This window comes from Podospora anserina, chromosome 1 (genome assembly GCF_000226545.1).
Source record: "Podospora anserina S mat+ genomic DNA chromosome 1, supercontig 1".
In the NCBI taxonomy this organism is placed as follows: Eukaryota; Fungi; Ascomycota; class Sordariomycetes; order Sordariales; family Podosporaceae; genus Podospora; species Podospora anserina.
The window spans coordinates 710,886-736,117 of record NW_001914859.1 but is presented as its reverse complement, the minus strand read 5'-3'; the positions used below and the strand labels follow the sequence as shown (position 1 = coordinate 736,117).

At 51.4% G+C, this 25,232-nt stretch overlaps 7 protein-coding genes across 7 annotated transcripts, besides 1 other annotated feature; 6 read left to right on the top strand and 1 right to left on the bottom strand.

The window, feature by feature from the left end:
- Positions 1–821: part of a sequence feature (transposase pseudogene) that runs on past the window's edge.
- A 288-nt stretch (positions 822–1,109) lies between these two features.
- Positions 1,110–3,946, top strand: PODANS_1_2070 (uncharacterized protein; the record flags this gene model as incomplete). The annotated part of the gene is made up of 8 exons (XM_001912366.1): positions 1,110–1,169; positions 1,246–1,332; positions 1,418–1,502; positions 1,557–1,633; positions 1,699–1,832; positions 1,893–2,251; positions 2,310–2,400; positions 2,455–3,946. 8 exons carry the CDS (start codon positions 1,110–1,112, stop codon positions 3,944–3,946), a joined length of 2,385 nt encoding a protein of 794 aa, XP_001912401.1.
- Positions 3,947–5,354: 1,408 nt separating this feature from the next.
- Positions 5,355–6,822, top strand: PODANS_1_2060 (uncharacterized protein; the record flags this gene model as incomplete). The annotated part of the gene is made up of 3 exons (XM_001912365.1): positions 5,355–5,613; positions 5,675–5,933; positions 5,991–6,822. 3 exons carry the CDS (start codon positions 5,355–5,357, stop codon positions 6,820–6,822), a joined length of 1,350 nt encoding a protein of 449 aa, XP_001912400.1.
- Positions 6,823–8,409: 1,587 nt separating this feature from the next.
- On the top strand, positions 8,410–10,658 carry PODANS_1_2050 (uncharacterized protein; the record flags this gene model as incomplete). The annotated part of the gene is made up of 3 exons (XM_001912364.1): positions 8,410–8,612; positions 8,679–9,338; positions 9,395–10,658. 3 exons carry the CDS (start codon positions 8,410–8,412, stop codon positions 10,656–10,658), a joined length of 2,127 nt encoding a protein of 708 aa, XP_001912399.1.
- A 1,047-nt stretch (positions 10,659–11,705) lies between these two features.
- On the top strand, positions 11,706–12,155 carry PODANS_1_2045 (uncharacterized protein; the record flags this gene model as incomplete). The annotated part of the gene is made up of 1 exon (XM_001912363.1): positions 11,706–12,155. One exon carries the CDS (start codon positions 11,706–11,708, stop codon positions 12,153–12,155), a length of 450 nt encoding a protein of 149 aa, XP_001912398.1.
- Positions 12,156–14,896: 2,741 nt separating this feature from the next.
- Positions 14,897–16,420, top strand: PODANS_1_2040 (uncharacterized protein; the record flags this gene model as incomplete). The annotated part of the gene is made up of 2 exons (XM_001912362.1): positions 14,897–15,387; positions 15,466–16,420. The coding sequence occupies 2 exons, from the start codon at positions 14,897–14,899 to the stop codon at positions 16,418–16,420; spliced, it is 1,446 nt and encodes a 481-aa protein (XP_001912397.1).
- Positions 16,421–16,893: 473 nt separating this feature from the next.
- On the top strand, positions 16,894–17,130 carry PODANS_1_2030 (uncharacterized protein; the record flags this gene model as incomplete). The annotated part of the gene is made up of 1 exon (XM_001912361.1): positions 16,894–17,130. The coding sequence occupies one exon, from the start codon at positions 16,894–16,896 to the stop codon at positions 17,128–17,130; it is 237 nt and encodes a 78-aa protein (XP_001912396.1).
- Positions 17,131–18,213: 1,083 nt separating this feature from the next.
- On the bottom strand, positions 18,214–20,675 carry PODANS_1_2020 (uncharacterized protein; the record flags this gene model as incomplete). Its single annotated transcript, XM_001912360.1, has 3 exons — positions 18,214–20,196; positions 20,256–20,412; positions 20,458–20,675. The coding sequence occupies 3 exons, from the start codon at positions 20,673–20,675 to the stop codon at positions 18,214–18,216; spliced, it is 2,358 nt and encodes a 785-aa protein (XP_001912395.1).
- Positions 20,676–25,232: the final 4,557 nt, after the last annotated feature.

Genomic DNA, 25,232 nt, shown 5'->3' with positions numbered 1-25,232 from the left:
GGGGAAAAAGGAGGCCAATCAACTACTCTAATCTTCCTATTCTCAAGATCCTTCTTCGTACCGGCCGCTCGATGGCCAGGTGCGCCGTCCTGCATAAAAGAAAGCTGTAAATGGTGTTGCTCGAAGGTATCGTTAATAAATTCGTGGACGTTAGGAAGGATATTCTTTCGGTAAGAATACTCATTGATCGATCCCCATTCCTTTTCCCAGAAGATACCAGGGCCTTTAGTTAAGCCGTAAAAGCAGCCCCAGAACATCCACCCTCCTTTTCTCTGGTGCTTTTCAACGATACAAGTAGGGTCCCATTCCTCGTCGATTCGGCGTGTAACATACTACTTACGGTGAGGACCACCAACTACCCAGGTTTCGTCACTCCAAAGGATTATACGCCATTGTTCGAGAGTCCAGTCTTTATGTTCTATAGCCCAGGCCAGTCGCTTTTGCTGGTTGGCTTCTGAAATAGGAGGCTTCTTCCGAGCAACTCGACGGCGAAATCCGTGGCGGTAAAGGGCGTTGCGAATCGTAATCCAGTTAAGAAGGGAGTTGAAAAGGGCAATAGAAAGCTCCAGGAAGCTCATCCGACGGTGTGCCTTTGATTCACACACATACCGAATAAGCTCGAGCTCTTGATCGGCCGTAATAACGCGTGGTCGGCCAGATCGTGGGGCGACCTCGGCCGCCGGGGCTCGTATCGCATGGCGGATTTGGTATTTCGTATAACCAGTGGTTTCTTGAATTCGGGGTTGGCTAAGGTGGCCGTCGAAATAAAGGGTACGAATTCGTTGACGCTCTTCAGTAGTAAGGTGGCGATTGGGAGCCATTGTGGTGCTGGCTGGCTGGCTAAGTGGTGTTGAAAGGTGGAAAATACTGGTTTGGAGGAAATTGCGGTAGAATTTTGGCCGAAGTTGGCCTAGCCAAAAAAACAAGGCCCTGGGCGGTACTTGACAAGGGGGCAAAACTTTTGTACGTAACCACAGTATTGTTGGGAGCCTTCCCATCATCTCAAGACAAAACAGATCTGGAAACCACCCAGAAAGAAATTTTCATCAGAACCATCCCTCTCCAGGTTTTCCTCCTCGTCGCCAGTCAGGTCAACACCAGGCAGCAAAATGAGCGCAAGCACAGCTGCGGCGGTGTCGTGCGTTGAGTGCCAAAGACGAAAGCAAAAGGTAAAGTCTGGTGAAAGCACCCTCGCAACGGCCCGCGCTGCATTAGAGTCGGATCGTTGGATCGTTGGTTAGGTAGAGATTGACTGACAGCTCGATCCAGTGCAACAAACAGTTCCCCTGCAATCATTGCCTGAAGCGAGGAGTCTCGCACCTCTGCCGCTTTGTATCCAAAGGGGTCGGTTCCAAGTCAAGCAAAGAGGATACTGTTATCAACGACAACCAGCTAAGGTGAGTAAAGGACGGGGAAGCCCGTTGTGTCTCTCGTTGCTAACCCCTATCTTCCACGCGCCGTCAGGACATCGAAGAAGCGGAGTTTAGACAGCCCAGACTACGGTGACGCTTTTGACGGAGACGCAGACTTTGACAATCAACACTCTGCGGCTGAAGTCAGCGATGCTCTGAATGCCCTCGGCTACATGCCTCATGACCATCATCTGGTCCTTGGCAATGGAAGCGGCCCCAAAGTGAGCAGCTTTTTACCACGTTCCGTGCGCGCTGGAGACTGCGAGACCGACTGACCATTCAATAGCCAGGTAAAGATGTTGTCGAGGATGAAGCTGAGCCGTCCGAAGAACTCAAGGCTGCCCTTGAGTCCATGCCTGCAAAGCCCTACACCGATTGCCTTGTCGACAATTGGCTCAACGGTGCCAACCACCATTACTAGTACGTCCCTGTCCCTGTTAACATCGCCGATGTATCGCACTTGTTGACCAGTTTCCCAAGTGCCCTCTACCCGTCCGAGTTCCGAACCCAATATGATGGCTGGTGGGCAACTCCGCCGAACAAGGTCTCGCCAGAGCTTACCAGCTTGATTCTGCGTGTTTGTGCATGCTCGCTGCATTTCATCATCGATGATAGTGTCAAAGAAAGGCTCGAAACCGAACTGAAGGCCGACGCCGTGACATTCGCCCAACGCATGCACAACGCGGCCGACAAGCTCAGCACAAGCATAGCGCCAGGAAAGGGTGGTCTGATTCACGTCCAGCAGCTCTTTTTGACAGCGTTCTGGTACAAGTCGGCAGAGAAGTGGACTGAAGCATGGCACGCCCTGAGCAGAGCGATTCGTGCTGCCAACGAGATTGGTAATCTTCCCCTCGGCTGAGTCGTTGTTTTCTGGCGGATGAACTGACAGTGAAATAGGCTTGCACAAGGACTCTTTGTCTGAAGGTATGTCCGAGTTTGACCGTGAGATGAGAAGGCGTCTTTGGGGCGTCCTCTACATGTGGGATTTGTGAGTATGCGTCTATATCCAATTCGGAGTACCTCTACTCACAGCTGGTGACAGTGCCCTTGGCTCCATGCTCTCACGCCCCCTACTTGTCAACCATGCCGATTGCACTTTCGTAATGCCAACTCTGGCCCTCGAAATTGATCCCGAGCGGCTCAACCAGCCGTCGCCCTTCCGTCATATGAATTTGCATTGCCAGCTGTGTCTTGCCATGGCAGCCGAGTTTGCTCCTCGCGCCGATGGAAAAGTGGATGAGGCCGACCAGGCCAGAAGACTGCGCGATGTCGTCTATAAGTGGTATGAGGATCTTCCCAAAGAGTACTCCCGCACGAATCCCGACACCCAGTGGGATGAGGAGTTTGATTGGGTTGTCTTCCAGCGCCGATATCTCCATCTGATAGGATACATGTCTCTCTTCAGCCCATTGAAGGCATTCGTCACCCGAAATTCTGGCAAGCCTCTGACGAAGCTTGAATCCGAGCTGCGCGCGGCTGGTGTCCAAGCCGGCCTCGATCTGATGGATGTGTCGTGGAGCTTCTTTGAGAACATGGTTTCAGCCGGTGCAAAGTTCCACTATGCCATCTTTTGCATCTTTGATGCCACGACGGTCATGTGCTCTGCTTTTGTCCACGATGAGGCCCGCACTCTGCCACAGCGCGAGACGGTGCTCGAGGCTATCAACAAGGGTCTCCACATGCTCGAGGAGTCATACGCCGAGTCCAAGACAACGGCAGCCCTGTATCGTATTCTCAAGGGCCTCATCATCAACCTGCCGCTCAGCCCTCAAGAAAAGGGAGTAATCGGAGCTCCGAAACGCAGCAAGCGCACAAATGCCAACCAGACAGGCGACAGTACAGCTGCCGGCTCATCGAACAATGCGTTGGCTAGAAGAATTCTTTCTGATCGTATCTCCGAGGGCGTAGCTCAAGGATCGAATACCGATGGGACACTGGTCGAATCTCAGCTCGGCTCAAATAGCTCTCAACTCGGTTCGAATGGCTCGGTATCGGTGGTGTCGTCGTCATCAAACAACATTCCTTCACCCGAGGTTCCGTTGCGCTCAAACGCCCCCATCCCGTCTGCGAATGGACAGGTTTTCCATGGCTATCGGCCAATGGATAACCCACCACCTTCCAACGGCCATGATCACTTGAGCCATATGCATGCACCAAACATGCAGCCCTCGCCATACTATGGCACAGTCGACCAATTCATGCCCTCAAGCGCAGGCATGGTCCCTTCGAATGGATATTTGGTGACCGACAGCTTCGTACCCAACAGCGGCTTTGTGTCATCGAATGACCTCCAGTTCAGCAATGACCATCATATCTTCCACTCCGGGCCGCTTGACCCCCTTGGCTACACCCAGCCCGCGTGGGAACCGGCCCCTGATGCCAATCCAAACTTCGGTCTGCTCCAAGGAGCGATCCAGGAGGTATCGGAGGATGCGGTGCCTGCTGTGCCCAGTGTGTTGGAGTATTGGGACTGGCAGCAACTTGATCTTGGAAACCCTGGGTATTGGGGGAACCAACAGCCGCCACGGATGTGAACATGGGATCCGGTGTCTCCCTTTAATCGAGGGGGTCTGGCGCTGAACCGGAGACGCAACTTTGCAGCTGGTGGACTAGGCTTTTTTCGGGTGTGGTGTTTTTTAAGCGATGGCGTAGGCGTTGGCTTGTCATGACAGTTCTTTTAGGAATTCGTCGTTAATCGTTGAAAAAGAAGGTGTTTCTTGGATAGAATGACGGGCGATATGGTAAGAAGGGACCTGGAATTTGTTGGAGAGAATCATTGGGGGAGATATTGGCGCCCAAGCTCGGGTTCCTAGACATGGATGGGAAAGTGGCCGGTTTTCGCATGTCTTCTTTGAAAATAATTATTTTATCGATAGTGTCGTTCTGGATTTGTTGTCTTTCTGTCGAGTTTCCTTGAAGTGGTAAATGATTGACAGTTTGTCTCCTTTGGGGGATCGTCGGTCAGAAACCAGGCGAGGGAAGGGACACATCATAATTCGGGGCCCGACGATGGACACATAGGTTTCTCGCATGAATAAAAGCCAGAGCTGAGAGACAGGTGCCCCTCCGAGATGTGATATGGTCAGGGTCCGTAGTCCACCAGCGCTCCGAAGACTTTCGGACCCAGTGGACCCTGGATCGGGATTCGAATTGGTTAGATTTCGGGTTTCACAAGCAATAACGGAGAGATGGGGACCTGCCTGCCGACCTGAGTGATGACTGCATCGAATCGAGATCGTGACTTTGGTCTGTCGAAGCCGGCAAAAAGATTCTAGATCTTCGATAGGTAGTCTGGTTGTGCCATGTGGCTTGAAACCTCATACGACCGTTGTTCTAGCCACGTGTGAATGGAAGCGAATGGCGTCCTGGGAACTAAGTGTGGGTGTGGTTCAAATGGGGCCACTGTGGACGACATCTTGCCCCTTTTGAAATCGGACGAGGGAATATTGGAAGCTGAGGACTGGCCAAGGCCCAAAAGTGAGCTGATGGAGGCTGCAAGTTCAGAAGTTCAGCACATTGCGAAGGCCCAACACCGGCGGGCAGTTCAGTGGGTCCTTCCCACTATGCACGTTATCACCATCAGTTATCGGTGGGGGGGACTGGCCGACATCACTGCTCCTTCAGTGCCACATTGCGAACAAAAAATGGAGACTGAGACTTGAAATCAAGGCCGCGGCAGAGACCAATGCCTTGGAAAAAGAGCCAATAGGCCTTGAATAATGGTCAGAAGATCTTTGAACGACGGTCAGAAATCATTCAATAACGTTGAAAGACATGTATATGGCATTTTATTGCTTTATCATACAACATATCATCTACTTTTTTGTACGTAACGTGTGAGATCGGTGGAGTTGCCCCCGGGAATACACAAGCCATGAGCCGCTGAATACAACGAAGGCGGCATAACTTCTCACCCAAACAACCCCAATGCACGGAAAAATAATGCGACTTTGGCCACCGGCATCCTCCTCCTTAACGGGTGAGCTCCGGGCATACCTTACCAGAGGGGTAAAAGCAGCTTCTCCACTTCTTACAAGATCAACCTCTCGATCTTTGACTCAATCAAGCCGTCGGTGTCTCACATCAACACCATCCTCAAAGTTGAAGATGTCATTGGCAAATGCAAATGCCGAGCAGGGAAATGGTCCTAAACAAAATGCCTGGGTTGGAAGTGCCGGGGCAGCTGGCTATGATCTGAGAAGTGAGTTGACATATGAGGTTCTGAATCAGATGCGTGAAGCTGAAGGCAAACGTGAACGTAGGCGATACGATGACAACACCCACAGCCTCCATGCTTACTGCTATTCAGAACTGCACACTGTTTGATGATGTCTTCCAGGAGGACCCAACTACTATCGATCTGGAAGCTCACTGTGCTGCCTTGACTGGCAAAGAGGCTGGTCTTTTTGTCCTGTCCGGGACCATGGGTAACCAGCTAGCTTTGAGATCTCTTTTGACTCAGCCGCCCCATGGCTTGGTGTGTGACTACCGTTCCCATATTGTCAAGTATGAGGCTGGAGGGTAAGGCAACTTGCACACATTATACCCTGATATCCAGTTTGCTAACTTTATAAACAGCGTCTCCGCCCTGACAGGTGCCACAGTCAAGACAATCGTACCAAAAAATGGCATCTATCTGTCACTGGAAGACATCAAGGCCAATGTCTACCTAGATGACGACGTACACACCTGCCCAACTCGTCTCATCAGCCTAGAGAATACTCTCAACGGCATGATCATGCCACTCCAGGAAGTCCAACGCATCTCGGCTTTCGCAAAAGAAAATGGGCTCAAAATGCATTGTGATGGAGCACGACTATGGGAGGCTGCGGCTTCCGGCGCAGGAAGCCTGAAGGAATTTGCTTCATGTTTCGACACTGTTACACTGTGTTTCTCCAAAGGCCTCGGCGCCCCTATCGGCAGCGTCCTCGTTGGAGACAAGAAGGTTATCAAGCATTCCCGCTGGGTAAGGAAATCAATTGGCGGCGGGCTTCGACAGTCTGGAGTCGTCACGGCAGCGGCCCGGGTTGCCGTTGACGAGACGTTTGGCAAAGGACCAAATGGTGAAGGGGGCTTGCTGCGGGATACGCATATTTTGGCACAGCAGGTTGCCAAAATCTGGACTGATCTCGGCGGTCAGCTTATCCATCCGGTACATACCAACATGGTCTGGCTTGATCTTGAAGATGCCAACTGTCCAGACGCCCGGGTTGATGAGCTTGGAAAGGAGGCTGGCTTGAAGCTCATGGGGGGGAGACTGGTGATACACTATCAAATCTACCAGAACCGCGAGTTTGTTGTTCCTCGTCTAGAATCCCTCTTCAAGACAATTATGGGAGAGAAGAATGGAAACAGCAAGGGCTTGAAGGGGCAAGAAGGAGAAAGGTCCATGTATCGGACATCGCAGTAAAGTGCCGACAAATAGGAAATTTACACATCCCGACACCCTAACAATGTTCACCGATGGATGATTATAAAAGCCGACTTGGATTGTTGATGTCGGTAGCCGAGATCCCTTGCCAAGTCTTCCTTCATGTAGGGCAAGGCCGAAGATGCGGGCCGAACTCTTGCTTCTGTCCATACAAAGTGAGTCCGGAGACGCCGGACTGCCCGATGATTTGGTAACGAGAACACAAAATGAACTCGGTCGAAGAGGACAAGACTCGCAGCTGAATGGTGACTAAAATCACCGACAGGGAATAAGGCAAAGCACGGCAGACCTCAGCCAAGAGGCTAAAGATACCGCCACTGACGATGACCTGTGGCTTTCTTTGAAGACTATAAGGGCCGTGAGGGCTTCCTGGGCGCACCATTTGTGTGAAACAGCCATTTTCCTTACCGCCTCGTGGTATGCGCCTCTGGATGAGGAGCATGCTTCCGCGTCTCTGCAAGCTCTTTACCCCGCCTTAGCCCCAAGGTCAAGAGACCCTGCCAATGGCTGACGTCACCGTGGATCCGCCGGTCCCAGCGAATGGAAGCGCTAGAATAGCTGCGGACCGGGCCTATGCCGGAGCATTGAGAGTGCAGAATGCGGGGAAAGCTCCAAACAAGCTCCCGAAAATCCAACGTCTTGCCGTCTCTATTGACCGACGGAATACAGCCTGGAGCGGTGGACAAGCAGGAATTGCCCGGTTGTGGCAGGTGCTACATGCCTCGAAAGAGCCTCGTGTGGGAGGAATGCACAACCGTTCTCGTCCGGGGCACACAAGCATCAAATTGGCCGCAATGGAGGTTAAGAGGTACCTGATCCGGAACACATCGAATCAATGGATGATGGATCTCAATGCGGCAGAAAAAAAAAGTTGGAGAAACAATGGGCAAGAAAGAGAGAGAGATGACGATCATGAGGAGCACGCCAAGGAAAGCCCACCTTTGACGACAACCTGGAAAAGACATGGGCAAGACACGGAACCTGGAATCTGGGATCGAGATCAGCGTGACTCTGCTGGTATTTCGTCCCAATTCTTCTCTTCGCTTGTCTGGCGTGGCCTGCTATGATGAAGTGGAAGGCACGGCAAGCTTATTGCAACCTTGACTGCATGCAGAACTGGCAGCTGCCCTGCAGAATTATTAAAGTGCTGATTTCTGGGCTTGACGACACCACCATTCCCAGACGCGCCTGCCTCTCTTGTGAGTGCAAGGTGGAAAGTATAGAAGAGAGCAGAAGCCCAAGACGGCTTGCCTTCTGTCCGATCTTGTCACTCCCATCCCCGGGCCCGTCCTCGTGCCCCTGCCGACCCTGCTCCTGCCCGCTCGTGCCCGCTCCTGCCCACTTTATATCTTGTGCCTGTCTGCCCCCCATATCGACCACTCCTGAGTTCCTTCCTGCCCACCCTGCCCTGCTTATTCCTTCTCCCATCACACTGTCCGATCGCCGAGTCAGACTTTCTTCAGCACTGACCGACTGAACAACAACAGCACCCTCACTCCACCCCTGCCTCTTCATCTCACAATTCTAGCCGCATAAGAACCCAACCGTGTGTGAACAGCCTTCACAATGGTACCGCCGGTGCATCGCGGCCTCGTGGCAGGCGCTGCACTCGCGATCTGGGCAACCGCAGTCGTCGCCACCCCTCAGGCTCTTTGGGTAAACGGCTCGGTGGTCGCGCCTTGCGACTCGCCCTTGTACTGCCAGGGTGATGTTCTCAAGGCCATCCAGCTTGCCCATCCCTTTTCCGACTCCAAGACATTCGTCGACATGTAGGTTTCATCGAAAACAATCTTGTCCATGCCTGTCTGAGACATGTTCTAACTGTGGAACGCCAGGCCCACTATCAAGCCTTTGGATGAAGTTCTGGAGGCCTTCAAGCAACTCTCTCTGCCCCTCAGCAACAATACTGAGCTGCAGAACTTCTTCCGCGAGAACTTTGCCCCCGCGGGTGGTGAGTTGGAAGAGGTTCCTAAGGAAGAATTCGAGACCGACCCTGTCTTCTTGGAGAGAGTCGCGGACCCGGTCGTCAGGGAGTTCGTGAGCAAGGTTATTGACATTTGGCCCGACCTCACAAGACGATATGCAGGTGGTTCCAACAACTGCACAGGATGCGCCAATTCTTTCATCCCCATCAACCGCACCTTTGTGGTTGCCGGTGGCCGGTTCCGTGAGCCGTACTACTGGGATTCCTACTGGATTCTGGAAGGTCTCCTGCGCACCGGTGGTTCCTTTGTGGACATCTCCAAGAACATCATCCTCAATTTCCTCGACCTGGTGGACACTGTCGGTTTCGTTCCCAACGGTGCCAGGGCTTATTATCTGAACCGCAGTCAGCCACCTGTGCTCTCATTGATGGTCAAGGTGTACATCGAGCACACCAATGATACAAGCATTCTGGAGCGCGCAGTGCCACTTTTGATCAAGGAGCACGAGTTCTGGGCCACTAACCGGACAGTTGAGGTTGAGAAGAATGGCAAGAAGTACACTCTCAACAGGTAAGTCTCTGCGATCAAGCCAAATGAAGGAAGAGAAAGGCTCACAACAAAAATAGATACTTCGTCAACAACAACCAGCCCCGTCCCGAGTCCTACCGTGAGGACTACATTACAGCCAACAACGAGAGCTACTATGCCGAGACAGGTATAATATATCCTGTTAAAACGCCCCTCAACGAGACCGAGAAAGAAAAGGTCTACGCCAACCTCGCAAGCGGTGCGGAATCTGGCTGGGACTACAGCTCTCGTTGGCTTCGCACGCCTCTCGACGCAGCCGAGGACAAGTACTTCCCTCTCCGTTCTCTCAACGTGCTTGAGACTATTCCCGTCGAGTTGAACTCGATTCTCTACCAGAACGAGGAGATCATCTCTTGCTTCCTCAAGCAGCAGGGCAACGAGACCGAAGCCGAGAAGTGGGCTGCCAAGGCGAAGACTAGAAGCCAGGCCATGTACGACGTCATGTGGAACTCAACCCTTTGGTCGTACTTTGACTACAATCTCACATCTGCCTCGCAAAACACCTTCATTCCTGTCGATGAGGATGTCAGAACTAGGGAGACTGGCCCGGCACCTCCTGGACAGCAGGTTTCGTTCCAGATTGGCCAACTGTTCCCGTTCTGGACAGGCGCGGCCCCCAACCACCTCAAGAACAACCCCTTGGCGGTTCAAAGGGCCTATGCGAGAGTTGCGGCGATGCTCGAGGAGAAGGCCGGCGGGATCCCTTCCACAAACTATTTTACTGGACAGCAGTGGGACGAACCTAATGTCTGGCCTCCCTTGATGCACGTCTTGATGGAGGGCCTTCTCAAGACACCACCTACCTTTGGCGAGGATGACTCCTCGTACCAGGCCGTTCAGGACCTGAGCTTGAAGCTCGCGCAACGCTACATCGACTCCACTTTTTGCACCTGGTATGCCACCGGTGGCTCAACCTTCGAGACGCCCAAGCTTCAAGGCCTAGCCCCAGAAGCGAAGGGAACCATGTTTGAGAAGTACAGCGACAACGCCACGAATGTGGCTGGTGGGGGTGGCGAATATGAGGTTGTCGAAGGGTTCGGCTGGACCAACGGCGTAGCTATCTGGGCAGCTGATACTTTTGGCGACAAGCTCAAGAGGCCAGACTGCGGTGATATTGAGGCAGCTAACATCCATGCTAGGAGAGGCGGCGGTCTTCTGCCTCCAGGATTCACCAAGCCTGACAAGAGAGCCGACAAGAAGGAGGATCAGCTCGAGAAGAGAGGCAGGTTCGCCGTCGAACTTGACTCGTGGGATGCCCAGTGGGTGAAGAAGTTTGGAGGCAACAAGGGCCAGAGAAAGTAGGGGACCAACAAGGAACGAATGGGGTTCATCGATGAAGATAAATAATGGTTCTTTTCATGTGTACTTTTTTCCTGTTCAGCCTGTTGTTTGCGGATACCACTTGACTTTAGCTGTATATGCAGAGATACGGAGTACCTTCAGCTTAGGGCGTTGAGGATGTGTACTTATCAAGATGTTAAGATGCTTATCTTGGGAGTTGAAATTCTACGCCTCATGGCTACAGCAGTGACCAAGCTTCTTGTCGGCACTGTGCATTTGCGGGGAAGATCGCAATTTCGTTTTTTTGCAGTTGTGTCGAGAGAACGCCTTTCCTCTCTTGGGCTAACGGTGAAGGTGGTTTGGCGCTATGCCTGCGTGGCGCCGCGATAACGTCCCAATGGTGTGTCTTGTCGGTCAGAGGATTATCCGCCGAAACCGAAACGTGATCCAGACTCCCGTGGATCATTATGCTCTCTGGTTGATGTCTCGGGTCTGGGACCTTATCTCTCGGTGAGGGAGGCAAAGGGTCTAGACAGTTTGGATTCTTCAGCTCTGCAGAGAGGGGGTATGGGTGGTTGCATGCATTTTCGCTTTCGTATGTATGTACAAAACCCCCCCATGCCCCATGCCCAGAATGATCACCCTAGGAGGAGGAAGAGGAGGAGAAATGCTACGGCGCGAACAAGGATGAGGATACTATCTAAACCAAAGAGAAATTGTGGACAAGGATGATCTGCCTCTGCTCGTCTAGGCGCGGGAGAGCAGCGGCGGGATATCACGGTCGCAGTGGTGAGAGAGGTAAGTGGTGGTGGTGCTTGTGGTGGTATTATTGATGTTGTTTGATGCCGAGGTTTTTTTCAACTCTTTTCTCCTTCCTCATTCATTTGTGTTATTTTCGCTGGAATTGAGGTTTTGTTTTTCTGATGAGGTTAGATGATGGTGGATTTGATCGTGCTGGAATAGTACCATTATTTTGCTTCCATCACGCAACAACGTCATTTCCTCCCCCCACCCTCACAGCTTGACTCTCTCCCGGGCGCGTCTGTCGAGGAGTGTTCACCATTTATTATGGCGCCCGGGAGTCGGTCCTCGTCGCGGCTATCGCAGCCGTTGCCGATGATTATCGAGGATGTGGTGCACTCTACCACGCCGCCGCCGGGGGTGCCGCCCAAGTCGCCGCGACGACCACCGGTTTCGAGGTCGAATTCGCAGGGGAGTAGTGTGCACGGTAGTCATCGGTCGAGAACGCCGCCGCCTTTTGGGGCAGTTTCGGGAGGGGTGGATAGGCCGGCGTCGGGGACGGCAAAGATGGAGGTTGCGCAGCGGGAGGTGGTGGGAGGGGGGGGGAGGGATCAGGGACCGGTGGCGAGGAAGGGGTGGTATAGGAAGATGTTTGGGGTTTTGCTGGTCGTAGGGGTGATAGTTGGGTTATCGGTTGGTTTGACCATCGGGTTCGCAGAAAACCGGTTCGTCCTTTTTTTTCTTCTTCTCGGTCTTCTTCTGCTTGCCATTTTATAACTAATATATCTTGTTCTATATAGAAACCAATCCTCCCAATCCGACTCCCCCTCCCCAACGAACCTCTTCCCCTCGGGGTCTTACACCTTCACTACTGCTCTTCTAACTAATACCTCCACCGCTTGCCTCACCTTTCCGTCTCTGGCCACCGCCTGGCAGTGCTACACCTCCCCAGAACAACAACCGCAACCACGGTTACTATCAGCAGCGATATTCCACTGGACGATAACCCCCTCCCCGAGATCAGGCTATACCATCTCCTCCACCCCATCCCACACCACCGGTCCGCAATTCCAAAACCTGACACTGACACACCTCGATATTAACCAATACAACGAACGTTTTGTCTTTTCGCTTATCTACCCCAAGCCAGTCACTTTGTCGATTCCTACCAATGGAACAGAAGGGGGAGGAGAGGAGAGGATACAATGCTGGTTTAACACTACTGTTTTGTCAGCGGCGATATACACCCGGCAGAGGGCCTCTTGGCCGGAGGATTTGGGGGGGGTTATTCTGACGGAGATTACGGGGAGGGCGGGGAAGGAAGAGGAGGAGAGGGTTTGGCCTTTTTTGGTGGAGGTTGGGGAGGTGCAACAAGGTGGTGAGGATGGGGAAGGGGGTGTGGTGCCGGATTGTTATAGGGATGGGAGGGGGGTTGACTTGGGGGGGTTGTTTGGGGGGAAAGATAATGGGACTGCTGGGGGGATTGATGGGGCGGAGGGGGAGTGTGGGTGTTGGTATAAGAATTTTGAGTTGGATGGGTTACGGGGAAATGGGACGGTAGTGGAGAGGTTGAGGAGAGGGAGGTGATTTCTGGGTGGTGATCCGAACTGGGACTCTGGTGCGCGATATACAGTCAGTTTGGTGATGCCGCCAGTGGCTCCAGAGATCTGTCGAGCAAGCTATCTTTCCAGCAAGGTATTTCTCCAGCAAGGGGCGGTTTTCGAAAAGTTGAGGAGTGATGATACCCACGCGGTTGATACTTCGGACTGCGAGATGGAGGAGATGCCCCCATTCGTTTTTATTTGTTGAGCTTTTAGCGGGTTATTGTCATTTCTGGTATGGGAGGTTGGGATCAAGTCATGGAGTTATAACAAGGAATGGCTAACAGGACAAGGGGCATGGGCAGGTACGCCAGGCAACAAGGGACACGTATGGATAGCATGGAGTTCAAACGGTATGTATTTTGGGCATTGATACACAGTACATAGTGTAGATATAAGTAAACGTATTTAATATGACATTTTTGTACATATCCTGCAGCTCCAAACCCAAGACTCTGTCCGTAGGTATGTTAGCTAACACGTGGGCCCTGATTTGTTATCGTGGTATTCTTTTCTTTTCCTTTGCGTGCATTGCAACCGCCGAGTATATCCGGACGCACCGGAAAACTTGTTTACTGCGTCTTCACTGTTCAGTATCCCCCTCACATGTTTCGGTGTTAGCAGGTCGTATTTGTAAGGGCTGTATGTAGTCCGAGCCTTGGCGATGCAAGTCAGGGGTAATCAGAGTAGGGGACTTTTGGCTATTGTTGTTGCTGTTGCATGTTTGATCCAAGATCTGTTCAGTCAGCAACGCACATGTTCTTGGTTTCAATATTTTGTTTCTTTTTTGTCTGTACACTGTGCCACATGTTGTGTTGCAGTCGATCCTCTGATGGACATCGTGGACCGGAGTTAACTGTGTTGGCGAGAGGCGGGATCGAAATGAAATATGTGACAATAGAGAGGCCAGTTGGTTGATCTTTTGGGGGCATATTCCGGGGCATGAGACACAACACGGGAAGCGTCCATGTGCTGGATTGTGCTGTGGAAGGATGATGTTCGGTGTAGTGACAGGCGAGGCTGGCAGGTGGCGTCTGTATGAATGGCTGGAAATGCAGAAGTTCCCGAACTGAAGCCGGAGAGTTTCATTTTCGTGACGTCGGTTACATTCGCGGCCACGATGCGGGGACCAATAGGTGGCTGTCTGGATGTAAGATCCCATACTGAAGGGTCCTAGAGGTACGATTGGAACTACCCCCAAAGATGCCATCTCTTCTTTGGTGGATTGACATGGCTCTGGTCAGTAATAGGCCCAGCTCTGGAGATACCATTGATAAACCCCATCTAGAATGACGAGCGCCGAGTATGTCCCTTGTAGACACAAGCCAACCGATCTCGCGGGAGATGTAGGTACAATTAAGCTTAAGTCCGATCCATCTTGTGGTAACCATGAGCTACGGCCCAGAGTTCGGAGTTTATTGTTGTCACAGGGACCGAAAAGGAAAGACGGAAGATGATGTAGGTGATGGGGAACTTCCCTAACGCTGTATCGAGAGGTTCGGAGGTTCTCCTTGTTCAAGGCAAAGATGGCTTGTCATCCGGGAGCAAGGCCGGCGGCTTCCCACAACATCATGTCTGTCCAAGACACAAGTAGGAAAGCTTGTTGTAACTCTGGTCACGAAAAATTGCAGGAGAAAAGTGGAAAGAGGGATCCTCGCGCCTGGTTGAGCGGGAATAATGTGGAAGGTGCCGCCACCCCTTGAGCAACCCAAAAGATGGAAGGCGGGCTGCCTGCTGAGATTGGACGTCGACCACGCTGACGCTTGAACTCCCGTTTCAACCAGACAACCACCACTCGAACTCATCTTATGCTATTATCGTGTTCATCTCTACAGGCACCTGTAGAGTCCACCATTGTCAACAGCAATTAGTATAACAAGCCATCGCCATCCTTATCCACGTCTCGGAGATCTGATCATGGCCGCCCCGGACAGGAAGCAGCCTCCGTCATTGGACCGACACCTCGAGCGGCAGATCTTCACCACCGTCGACAATGTTCAGTACTTTGTTCATCCACAAAGACTGGGACGTGTCGGAAACGCATCGAAGCTACGAGACATCGTACCTGTAACTGGCTTGACTCTCGAACAATACCAAGACGAGTCATGTATCTCAACTCTCGAGAGATTTGTCGTGGCTGATGATGTCTACACGACCGGATTCGGTCACAGGATTGTCACCATTGACCACCAGGACCCAACAGTTGACGCCAAAGCTGGCGCGGACAACAAGTTCCCACTACATGTGGTGCACGGCTTGATCCTTGAGGACTCGGAACATCCGGTGAGACCGGGGCCCTACTTCTTATACAACGAAGGGCTCCATCAAGCCTGGAGGCTCTATCCTGATAGCCTCCGTGCCTTCAACTTTGGTGTCTTTCCAAAAAGTCTTCACAAAGCTGAGAATAGGTATCTAGTTCCCCTAGTTTCCTAGGTCCATCTGTCGATATGGCAAGAGCATTTGGCTGACATGAGGTGTTCAACTAGTGCATTTGGACCTGTCACTGCTTTGTCTCAAGATGGACTTCACAAAGCCATAGCCGTGCCCAGCCGACTATACTACTCCGATCCTTCGCCCGAGAAGCCCCTGGCCGGTATGCGATTTGTTGTCGACGATTTTTTTCCAGTGGAGGGAGTAAAGACTACGTTATCAAGTGAATCATGGACGTCCTTCTATCCCCCCTCCTCAAAAACGTGCCACCTCATCAAACACTTGATCGGGTTGGGAGCCATAATGGTCGGCAAAACCAAAGTATCGCAGTTTGGCATTTTACACTCGGCCTGGGTCGACGTTTCTAGCCCAAAGAATCCCCGTGCAGACGGCTATCAAGAGGCATTGGGAAGCTCGCCCGGTGCTGGCTCGGCGCTGGCTGGCTACAAATGGATTGATTGCGCGGTTGGAATCGACACCCTTGGTGGCTTCATGGAAACAGCTGAATGGTATGGGCTTTTCGCCCTTCGTCTTAGCTCTTCCGGTGTACTTTTCGCTGAAACGGATATGCCCTCCATGCGACTGAGCGCCATTGCCTTCATGTCACGATCTCTGAAATCGGTCCAACAAGCTGTAGAGGCATCCATCAGTAGAATCGAAACCGCGTTAACACACAAGAACTCCTCCACACCGCCAACAAACATCGTTTACCTGGGCCACAGGTTTTCAAAACCAAATCTTGAATTATCTCTCCACTTAGCGAATCTCGTCGACATACCAACAGAGGAATTTGACATGGAAACAAGTTGGGCAACGCGATCACCACCAAAGGCCCCGTCTCAGGATCCGCTTCATAACTACATGGAAGACTGCGCATGGAAGGCCTACTGTCATGATTTTGGCCAGAGATACTACGAGTCTATGGATGACTATGCTTATAAGAATCCATCCGCCGAGACGAGAGATCTACTCAGGCTTTATTGGGATGATGCAGTTGAATCCGTCTGGTAAGAGGCCCGCGATAATTTTCTAATATCCTTGTCAAGTTTATTCATGAATCTATTCATGTCCGATTGCATCTCAGACCGTAGCTAACTCTTGGGAACGCGTCTAGGCGGGAAGTGGATAATCTTTCAAACGAGGACCGGGGAAACTGCTATGCTCGGATAAGAGACTTTGCAGAGTGGTTTGATAAATCGATGGAGTCTCTTGAAGAGCCGATTGTACTGCTGCCAACGGTGGCAGGCCAACGTCCAAGGTCACGGGTCTATTCTCCCAGCAGCTACGCTCCGACAGCTCACCGTATGACAAACTGGGACGACACCCTGGCTGCCATTCTGGAACGACCTCAGGTGATTCTGCCAGTGGGGAGAATATCCTTCTCTTCCGCTATCAGTCGCGCTACAGAAGCGCTACCCCTTTGCATTTCAATGATGGGTCGAAGAAACACGGAATTGGAACTTCTTGACTTTGTGACCAATATCATGGAGGGAAATAAGTTGCAGGTTGAGGTGGAGGTTGGGAAGGATGCTCTACCTCAGGCAAAGGAGACCTGGCAATTTTTTAAAGCGTCTGATTCGGATGGAGATGAGGAGGCATCGAGTGAGAAAGGTGGTGACAAAAGTCCGCCGCCTGGAGAATTGGATGGATCGGAGAGCGAGGGTTCGCCCGAAGATGATGAGCAGTTAGGGATACAGATGTCGCTTGAAGAAGACCATTAAGAGAGGGAAGAAGTTCGAGAGAGGGAAGAAGCCCTAAAGGCGGGGGGTTGAGAGATATTGCTTGGACCGGGAAGTTTATTTTGTTTTCTGTAGGGAATAGCGCTGTGGCTTTATGAGTAGCGGTGTTGGCAATTAGACAAGGGGTGTATTCAGGCAGGGAGGATGCTTAACTGCTGTCTAGAGCTTTGTCTATGTTCATCCGTGACGTGAGGGTGTCTGTTAAGGGGTGAGTATCCATGATTTATCCCGTGAATACTTGACCAGCTAGCTGAATTTGTTGAAGGCAGTAAAATACTGAACCGAAGGGGTGATATTTTACATGGTAGATACGCCTGGAATAACGAGCGAGTGGTGTTGCTGATTGAGTCATTACGTCAAGCAGGATGTTGTGGAACTTGGTCATGGTTGCACTTTTGAGGTTCTTTTCATCTCCATGTGCAAATATTACCCCCTTCCCGCAACATACCTATTGCAGCATCATCACGAATCTGTGAGTTCAATGCAAGGCGTCAATCACTTTGAGTTGCATGCACACAGGTTTCACTCAAGAATCACACAACAAGGTAAAAAAACAAACCCAGGCTTTTTCTTGGCTATCTCCCTGGGATCCAGCTCCCCCCCAGTCCTCATTATCCTCATGATCCTCATAATTCCCTGCCGTCCATCATCAATCATGCCGTTTTCCTTGTATCTGTTAACGCCATGCCCCAAACCACCGCCATAAACCTGCTAACTCCTCGCTCGAAATCTCAAATGCATGCTGATGTCTGATGAATTCCCCCCCCCCCCCCCAACTCTGAAATCTCGAGTCCATGCCCTTTTGCTGTCCGGATATAAACCCCCTTATGCACACCAGGAAAAATGCTAAATATGCTGTAAAACCTTCCAGATGACCCTGATGATGCCCTCGGACGGTGAAAAAGTTGACCAAGAAATTGCCCCCATATTTCCTTTTTTTTTTGTTCTTTTTTTGCTTCTCATTTTTTTTTTTTGCTGTTTTCTGATCCGTTAAAGACAGAGCCACACTTATCGAACAGCTCCCTTCCTCCTCCCTTCCTTGTGGACGACCTGGAATCAGACTGCTCACAACCACCGCCTAGAGTGGCCAGCAGGAACCAACTCCCAAATCTCACGCTCCTTGAGCTCCTCCCAGGCTTCGTAGTCGACCCGCTTGTCTGGAATCGGGTGGTCCAGGTCAAAGGGACGCAGCATAGGCGTGTTGAAGGACCAAATGCACTTCTCGACCCTTCCGTGAATCAAGGCATGAATCGACTTGTCACCCTGGTTCTGGTAGTAGCGCCTGAGGTCCCGTCCAAGGTGCCACATTCCGTTCTTTGAATAATCCTTTGGCCCGGGGAGACGCCGAATCTTCTCCCACTCCTTTGCAGCGGCGATCCTCTTCTGGGCCTCGGGATCGGTGATCTGCTTCGCGAGTCCGTTTCGACGGATATACTCCTCAAAGAGAGTCGTACTGGCTTCCTCTGACCACTGGAAATTGGCGTTAAAGCTTTCGGGAGGCTCACCGCCGCAGATCTCGGTGTCTTCCCAGTCGGAGATTGGGTGCTTGAAGGGATCCTCATGTTGAGGACCACCCTCCCGGTAATCAAACGCCTGCTCTGGCCAATTATGTTTCCACCGATAACGTGAGTAAGCGGCGGTGTTCCTGTGTAGGTTGGGTGGCTCGGGGGGGTACACCACCGGATCGGTCGGGGAGAAGTTCATAAACTTCAGCCAGATAGAATCGGCTATCTTGGCCGCCCCGAGAGCTGCCGTCAAGTGTCGACCTCGGGCCGGGTCAATGACATCAGTCAGTGACCCCTTCTTTATGTCCAGACCCTTGAGGTAATACCCAATAGCGCTTTGCTTCCAGCGGCGAAGGTCGCTGCTCTCCATGTCCCTGACGAAGGCGACCATCTTGCAGCCCCAACAATCATCGAGTTCGATTGCAAACAGGACGCGGGGCAGGAGTTTTTTGCAGCCTTGACATAAATACTGCCGACGCCAGTACCCGAAGGCGTTGTGGTTTTCAGCGTTACCGAGATAGAACGCTATACTGTTCGGGAGAGGGTAATCCGACGGCCTGAAGTCGTCGCCGCTGGTAGCTGCCATCAGATCATCGCAAAAGCGGTTCTGGGCTTCCTTCTTGATTTCGTCGTGCTTCTCCTTTCGGAGCTTTACGACACGGGCTGTGACTTGATCAAGGAAGGCTGGCTGGGCAACCCTAGAACTGCCGTGATTCTCTGCGATAATCTCGGAGCGAGCTGTGCGCTCGACTGTGCGCTGGAAGTCTGCTGAGAGCACGATACCGCTGGTCTCCCGCTTAAACGACAGCATAGCATCCCGCGCTTTCAAGGACCATAAGCAGTTCCGGCCGGGAAGACGACGGACGAAGCTGAAGAAAGAAGAGCTATCGCTCATCAAGTCCATCCCGATAGTATCCGCGTCGTCCCAACACTGCATCATAAGAGCTACCACGGCCTTTGGGGAGTGGAACGTGGGCTCGTTGTACGTAACACCAAAAGATCCAAGTCGTTTGCAAGTGTTGGGGCCGCGGAAGAAGAAAGGGCTGAAATCCAATCGTATATAGTGGATTGGAGCGTTACCCTCAGCATCCGTGGTCGCTGCTGTGACGTCGATGCCCGTCTGGTCTTCATCACCCACCGAGGTTGCTGCTGTATCCGTAGAGATCAAGCTGGTGTCGGGCTCAGTCAACAGGGATGTGTCCTTGCTGCTCGTCTGGTCTTCGTCCTCCGTAGAGCTGCTGTCATCCGCACTGCTGTTACCGTTACTATTCTGGCCGCCGTTCTCTCCAACATTCTCGCCCTCTACAGCGTTACTGGTGCGTAAGGCTTTGGCCTTGCCTTTGTTGTGGGGCGTTCTCGGATGCTCCTTGATGATCTTGATCAATGCAGGGAGTTTGGCGACGTCGAGGAGGTCGCAACGCGAGATGGCCAAGCTCTCAAGGTTGGGCATGGAACTGATAACCAGACCCACCATGTTGACGTCCAAAAAGGGTAGCCGGTCAAGGACGACGTGTCGGAAACTCTGCGGAATGCTAACCATGACCTTGACTAGAAGAATGAGTTAGCATGAATTTAGCTGAGGAAACATTGATATATCCTTACTAATATGAAGAGTCCTCCCGAAATCATCGAGATATGGCGTGCGACTCGGGGGCTTGGGGGAGGTTGGTGTGATGACCAGAATGTCGCTCCGTACACCAGCTCTCTTGATTTCTCCTCCATCGTTGCCGAATTTGGGGAGATAAACATCAGCGAAATTCTCCCCGGTGGTGTAGTCCCAGCGTTCCTGACATAAGGTTAACACTGAATATAGGTTGAAGATATTAGAGGTGAGGCACTAACCATGATTCGGTCGACATATTGGCCGGCCTGTTTGCATGTGAAGGCCAATGCCGTGATATCGCGCACACTCGGATGCAAGAGATTGATGATCTCTCTGGCGAGATCAATCTGGGTGAGGAATCCAATTAGTGGGTTCACATCGTTGGCGCCCACTTGCGTAGTGTCTTCAACCGAGATCATGTCAGGGTTGATCTATACAACAGTGTCAGTTCAGCAATTTTTGAACAGGGAAACTAGGACAAAACTTACGCCACCCAAAAACCCAGGAACTTTCGGGGCATTCTTGTTGCAGCTGTCACGAGCCTCAAACAACCCCAACAAGCCACTTCTCTCGTACTGGTTCCGAACTTCCTGCTTCTGCTCCGGCATGTAGTCAGGGAACACAGCAGGCAACATCTCACGGCGACCCTTCTCAAGAGCGGTGGCGAGCTCATACTTCACATGCTTGCCCTCGAGAGAAACCCAGGGACGATCGTAGTTGAAGTTCAGAGTTCCAGGCTTGTCAATGGGAGCACCCTGTGAAACTGTTAGCGTGGGTGCCGGCAAAGGATCAGAACTGAGAATTACATAAAGCTTTGACATCTCCCACGGCTTGGGGTATGAGGGAGACAGCTTTCCAGCAGAACTGGCAGAATCCTGGGCTTTCTTAGACTCATTGCTGAGCTTCCCATTGCCTCTGGGATGGCCAGAGCTGCTGGAGCCACCGTTGTTGGGGCTAAGTTTCTGGTAACCCTCTGGAAGCTCCAGTTGGGTAGCGCGTCTGTCGGCCTGGGCACTGGATTCACCCTTTTGAGTGGCATTCTTTCGGCCCTTCTGTCTGCTGTTCTTTGATTTCGCCATGGTATCGACTTGGTGATGACTCGGCGATGTCTAGAGCGAAGAGTTTTGCAGCTGTTGTTGAAAATAGTGAGCTTTTACTGTCCTGAATTGAGGAGGGCGTGGATAAAAGTGAAGTGATGGATGGTAAGTGAACCCAAAAATCTCGGCAGGGAGAAGGAGAGGTGCCAAAGAAACAGGGAGAGGTGAAAATTTTAAAATGAGCGTAGACAAAAGAGCAAGATGGGTGGAGGGGGGATAAGTGAAGTGTAGCAAAGGCTTCCAGCTAGAAGAGATGAGGAAAAACTTGATCAAGCCACCGCCACGGTACCCACAAAGGCAAACCGATGGTAGGAAGGAGCAGAGGGTGGTTGTGGCTGACCGGTAGAGGTGGTAGTGGCAAGGATGGTGGGAATAGGCAGGAAAAACGGTAGGTTTGAAGGAAAGATCTGGGGGAAGGAATTAGGTGAGGATGATACAACAGTGCCAGGTAGGGGTAAGGAGTGATGTGAATGAGTGAAACTTTGGAGTGAGCCGAGGAGAGAGGGCGGAATTTCTGAGGGTATGAAGTGGGAGAAAACAGCTTGTGATTATAGAAGTGAAGAGGAAGATGTAGAGAAGGAGAAGAGTTGGGAAAGAATGGGAGGAGGGATATGTCGTTCGAATACAGGGTATTGGGTAACACCAGGAGAGGAGTACAAGGTAGGAACTTACCGGAGAGTGGTTGGTGCAAAGATTTTTGGCTGGTTGCTTGATGTAGATCAAGCAATGGTCTTTGCTGTGGTTGTGAGTGGGAAAGAAAGATAGGCGTTGAGAGGGAAGGAGGGCAAGACTTTATAACCTCTCGAGGAGAGAAGACGGCTGGGCCAGACCCACTGCGTCGAGTTCACCTGGGCCCTTCCGCAGTGAATAAACAAAGAAACAGGTATCTTGACGCTCACACGCGCCTTATCAAGGTGGCTGGGAGAGATATCTAGATAATTCACCTTCAAGATAACCAGATAGACCCAGTTAGAATCGTTGAGATGTGCTCCCAGGAGTTCGGACAAAGGAGTCAGGGGACACTAGGGGCTACGAGAGCAACGTAAAAATCCCAACTTATCAGATTACGTGTGAATCCAGCTCTGTAGAAGGGCAGAGATAGGTGGCCTGGTAAATAAAACATCGGGTGAATACATTGCAGAGATAGGGACTCCTCTATTCACTTCGATGTCGAGCAACCTGAGGCCATCAAACCTATCTCTGCTCCTACGTTGGTTCCCCACTCTTCGATGCTCCCAACAACCTGATAACAAACTCTGCACAGACTTTTCTTTCCGGCGCCGTCATCAGTCTCAGAGATCTAGGTTAAGATGGGCCCAACCGCTTTCAAACTCTACCCTTATCTCGCAGATGACCCAGGGTCCGGGACCGGCCGCCACAATTCCGGAGGGCCGAACCCGAGGAGTCATAAGCGGGGCCAGGATCGTTACCTGCCAGGCTGGTTCAGACTCGCCGGATGGGTTCAGACTATGGCACACTCTCACTAACGGAATGCCCCTTAGGGAAAGGAAGGAAATGGCATGATGCACATAGCAAGATTGAAAAGAATATCTGTACGAACTGGAAAAAGGTATGGTAATGAAGTATATATAGCTACTCTCCATGACACTCAGAAGGCAGGCCTCAAGTCCATGAACTGCTCAACTATCATCAACCAAGTGTTCTTCCTTGCGAACTGCGTTTGGCTGTCAACTCTCTCAGAGCAGCAGGCAATCGTTTACTTCGTGAGAACTACGTTTTATAGCTAGGTACCAATGCAGAGAAACAATCAACGGCATTGTGCAGTACTTACCATACAATAAGTTCAACCGCAAAGCACATCATAACAACATTCTTTAAAGGTAATATGCTATGATCAATGCCCCTGATATACTTTACTTATAGATATGGTCCGTGCTCGTGCTCAGGGGCACCTGTTGACACAGACGTCCCTGTAGCAACCACAGCAGGCAACTTTCCATGCACCTAACCATCAAAAAACTATAAAGGAGGTAGTCAAGAAGCAAACTATCTCTATGTTTGCCACAGAGCAAACTATAGCGGGGATCGGGTAGTGTCCGATAGCAACCAAAGCACTGGCTAGCAACAAACGAATTGTCAATCACACACCCACCCCCCTCAACCGAACAACCAAGCGATAGACAGATCACAAGGAATGAGCAGATTTCTGTTTGGGAGGGCCAAACCAAAGAAACAAAGGCCGATAACGGGCTGCTACCCCATTGGTAAGACTTGCTCTGCTGTCCCACACACACACCACTACCTCTTAGTGGGAAACGTGAGAACTTGGGGCTCCCTATTTGTGGGTGTGCTTTTGCTCAGCCGTGAAGCAACTTTGCGATGAAGTAAATGACCAAGTAAGGGCAGGAGAAGGTGATGTGAAAACAAGAGCTCGTGAATACTAAAACGAGGTTGTGAGGGTGATGGCCGTCAAGAACGTCAAGAAGGTTTGGCTTTGCGGTGAAAAAGTAAAATCACAACCCCAATCTTTGGCAAGCTCGTGAATATGGAACCCCGCTTCATGCCAACCAAGGAGAAGACAACGACAGCCCGTCTCCCCCCTCTCCCGTATTACTGGCGCCTTGAACGTTTCCTGCTACTCGAATTAGCTTCAATTCAAGACACCCAGCATTCTGATTTCAGGTCGCGTGCTGCCCATGACCGATAAAAAACGTAACCACTTGTCCCACCCTCACGCGGGAAATAACTGAGCGATATTTCTATCCATTGGACAAGACAAATCATGTATCACTTCTGGGCCGATGGCAACCTAGACTTGAGATCGACAGTTGCTGATCTAATGGTGAGACCTTCGACATCAAAGTCATGTGTGCGGGGCAAGGGTCGAATCAATCGTGGGCCGGATAACGAAAGAAAATGGAAGAATACACATGAACTGAACTGAGACTGCAGGTACTCGCTTGTCTCTCCTCCTAGGTGCAGGAAAACTGTGCAGCAAGCCTGCATGAGCGTTGATGCGGCATGACAGACGAAAACTGAGAGGTCAGCTGTCTCCGAAGTTGTTGGCTTGGGATGGGGATGAGATGGGATGAGCAAAATATGAGATCCCACAGGTTGTATCTCTTGTTCTCTTGTTGTTGGTGGCAATCGATGTATCAGAAGAAAGAGTAGCTGTTGTTGAGCGGGACCATGATTCGAGAGATCCAGTAAGTTGGGGGACACAGTCACCGTGTAAGTCACCATTTGCACGGTACAAAAATCACGGTGCAGACCTCGATCTCCAATATTTTGCCGGTCAGAAAATGAAGACGAGAATCAAACGTCAGTCACCTCATGTCACAATCTCAGAACGGAAATCGCGATTTCCTACAAAGCAGCAGCACATACAACCCGCCAAAGTCACCTCATGCGCAAGATGGATGATTGGAGGGGTGGAAGGACGGATGAGGAGGGGCATATTTCTACACTACCTTATGTGGGTGGTGTCTGAAGTGGGTGTATCACAAGATCTGGCCGTCAGAATCCTCGACCGTCTTGTTCTGATCCGATCATGACTGTTTGTTACTTTTGTTGACTGTTCCGGTCCGCGTTACATGCCCCGCGCCCCAACGCTGAAGATCTGCTTCTTTTTGTGGTTCTTTACCCTATCCAGCCTAGCGAGTTTCCGGCATTGAAACATAAAATCATAACCTATACGCTCTTATCAGCACGATTTACACTATATGTCTGGTTGTGTTGCGTTGGGGCAACCGAGGGAAATTCTGGAGATTGAAGCTGACCTGGTTTCCGAACCGAAGGCTGGCAGGAAGCGGTTGTGGGTTGATGGCGATGGCTACCAACATCACCAACCACTAGCTTAAGTGCGCTTGTACATAGTGTGAGATTGTGCAGGGCGGGAGGACTAGGTGCGGATGGTGA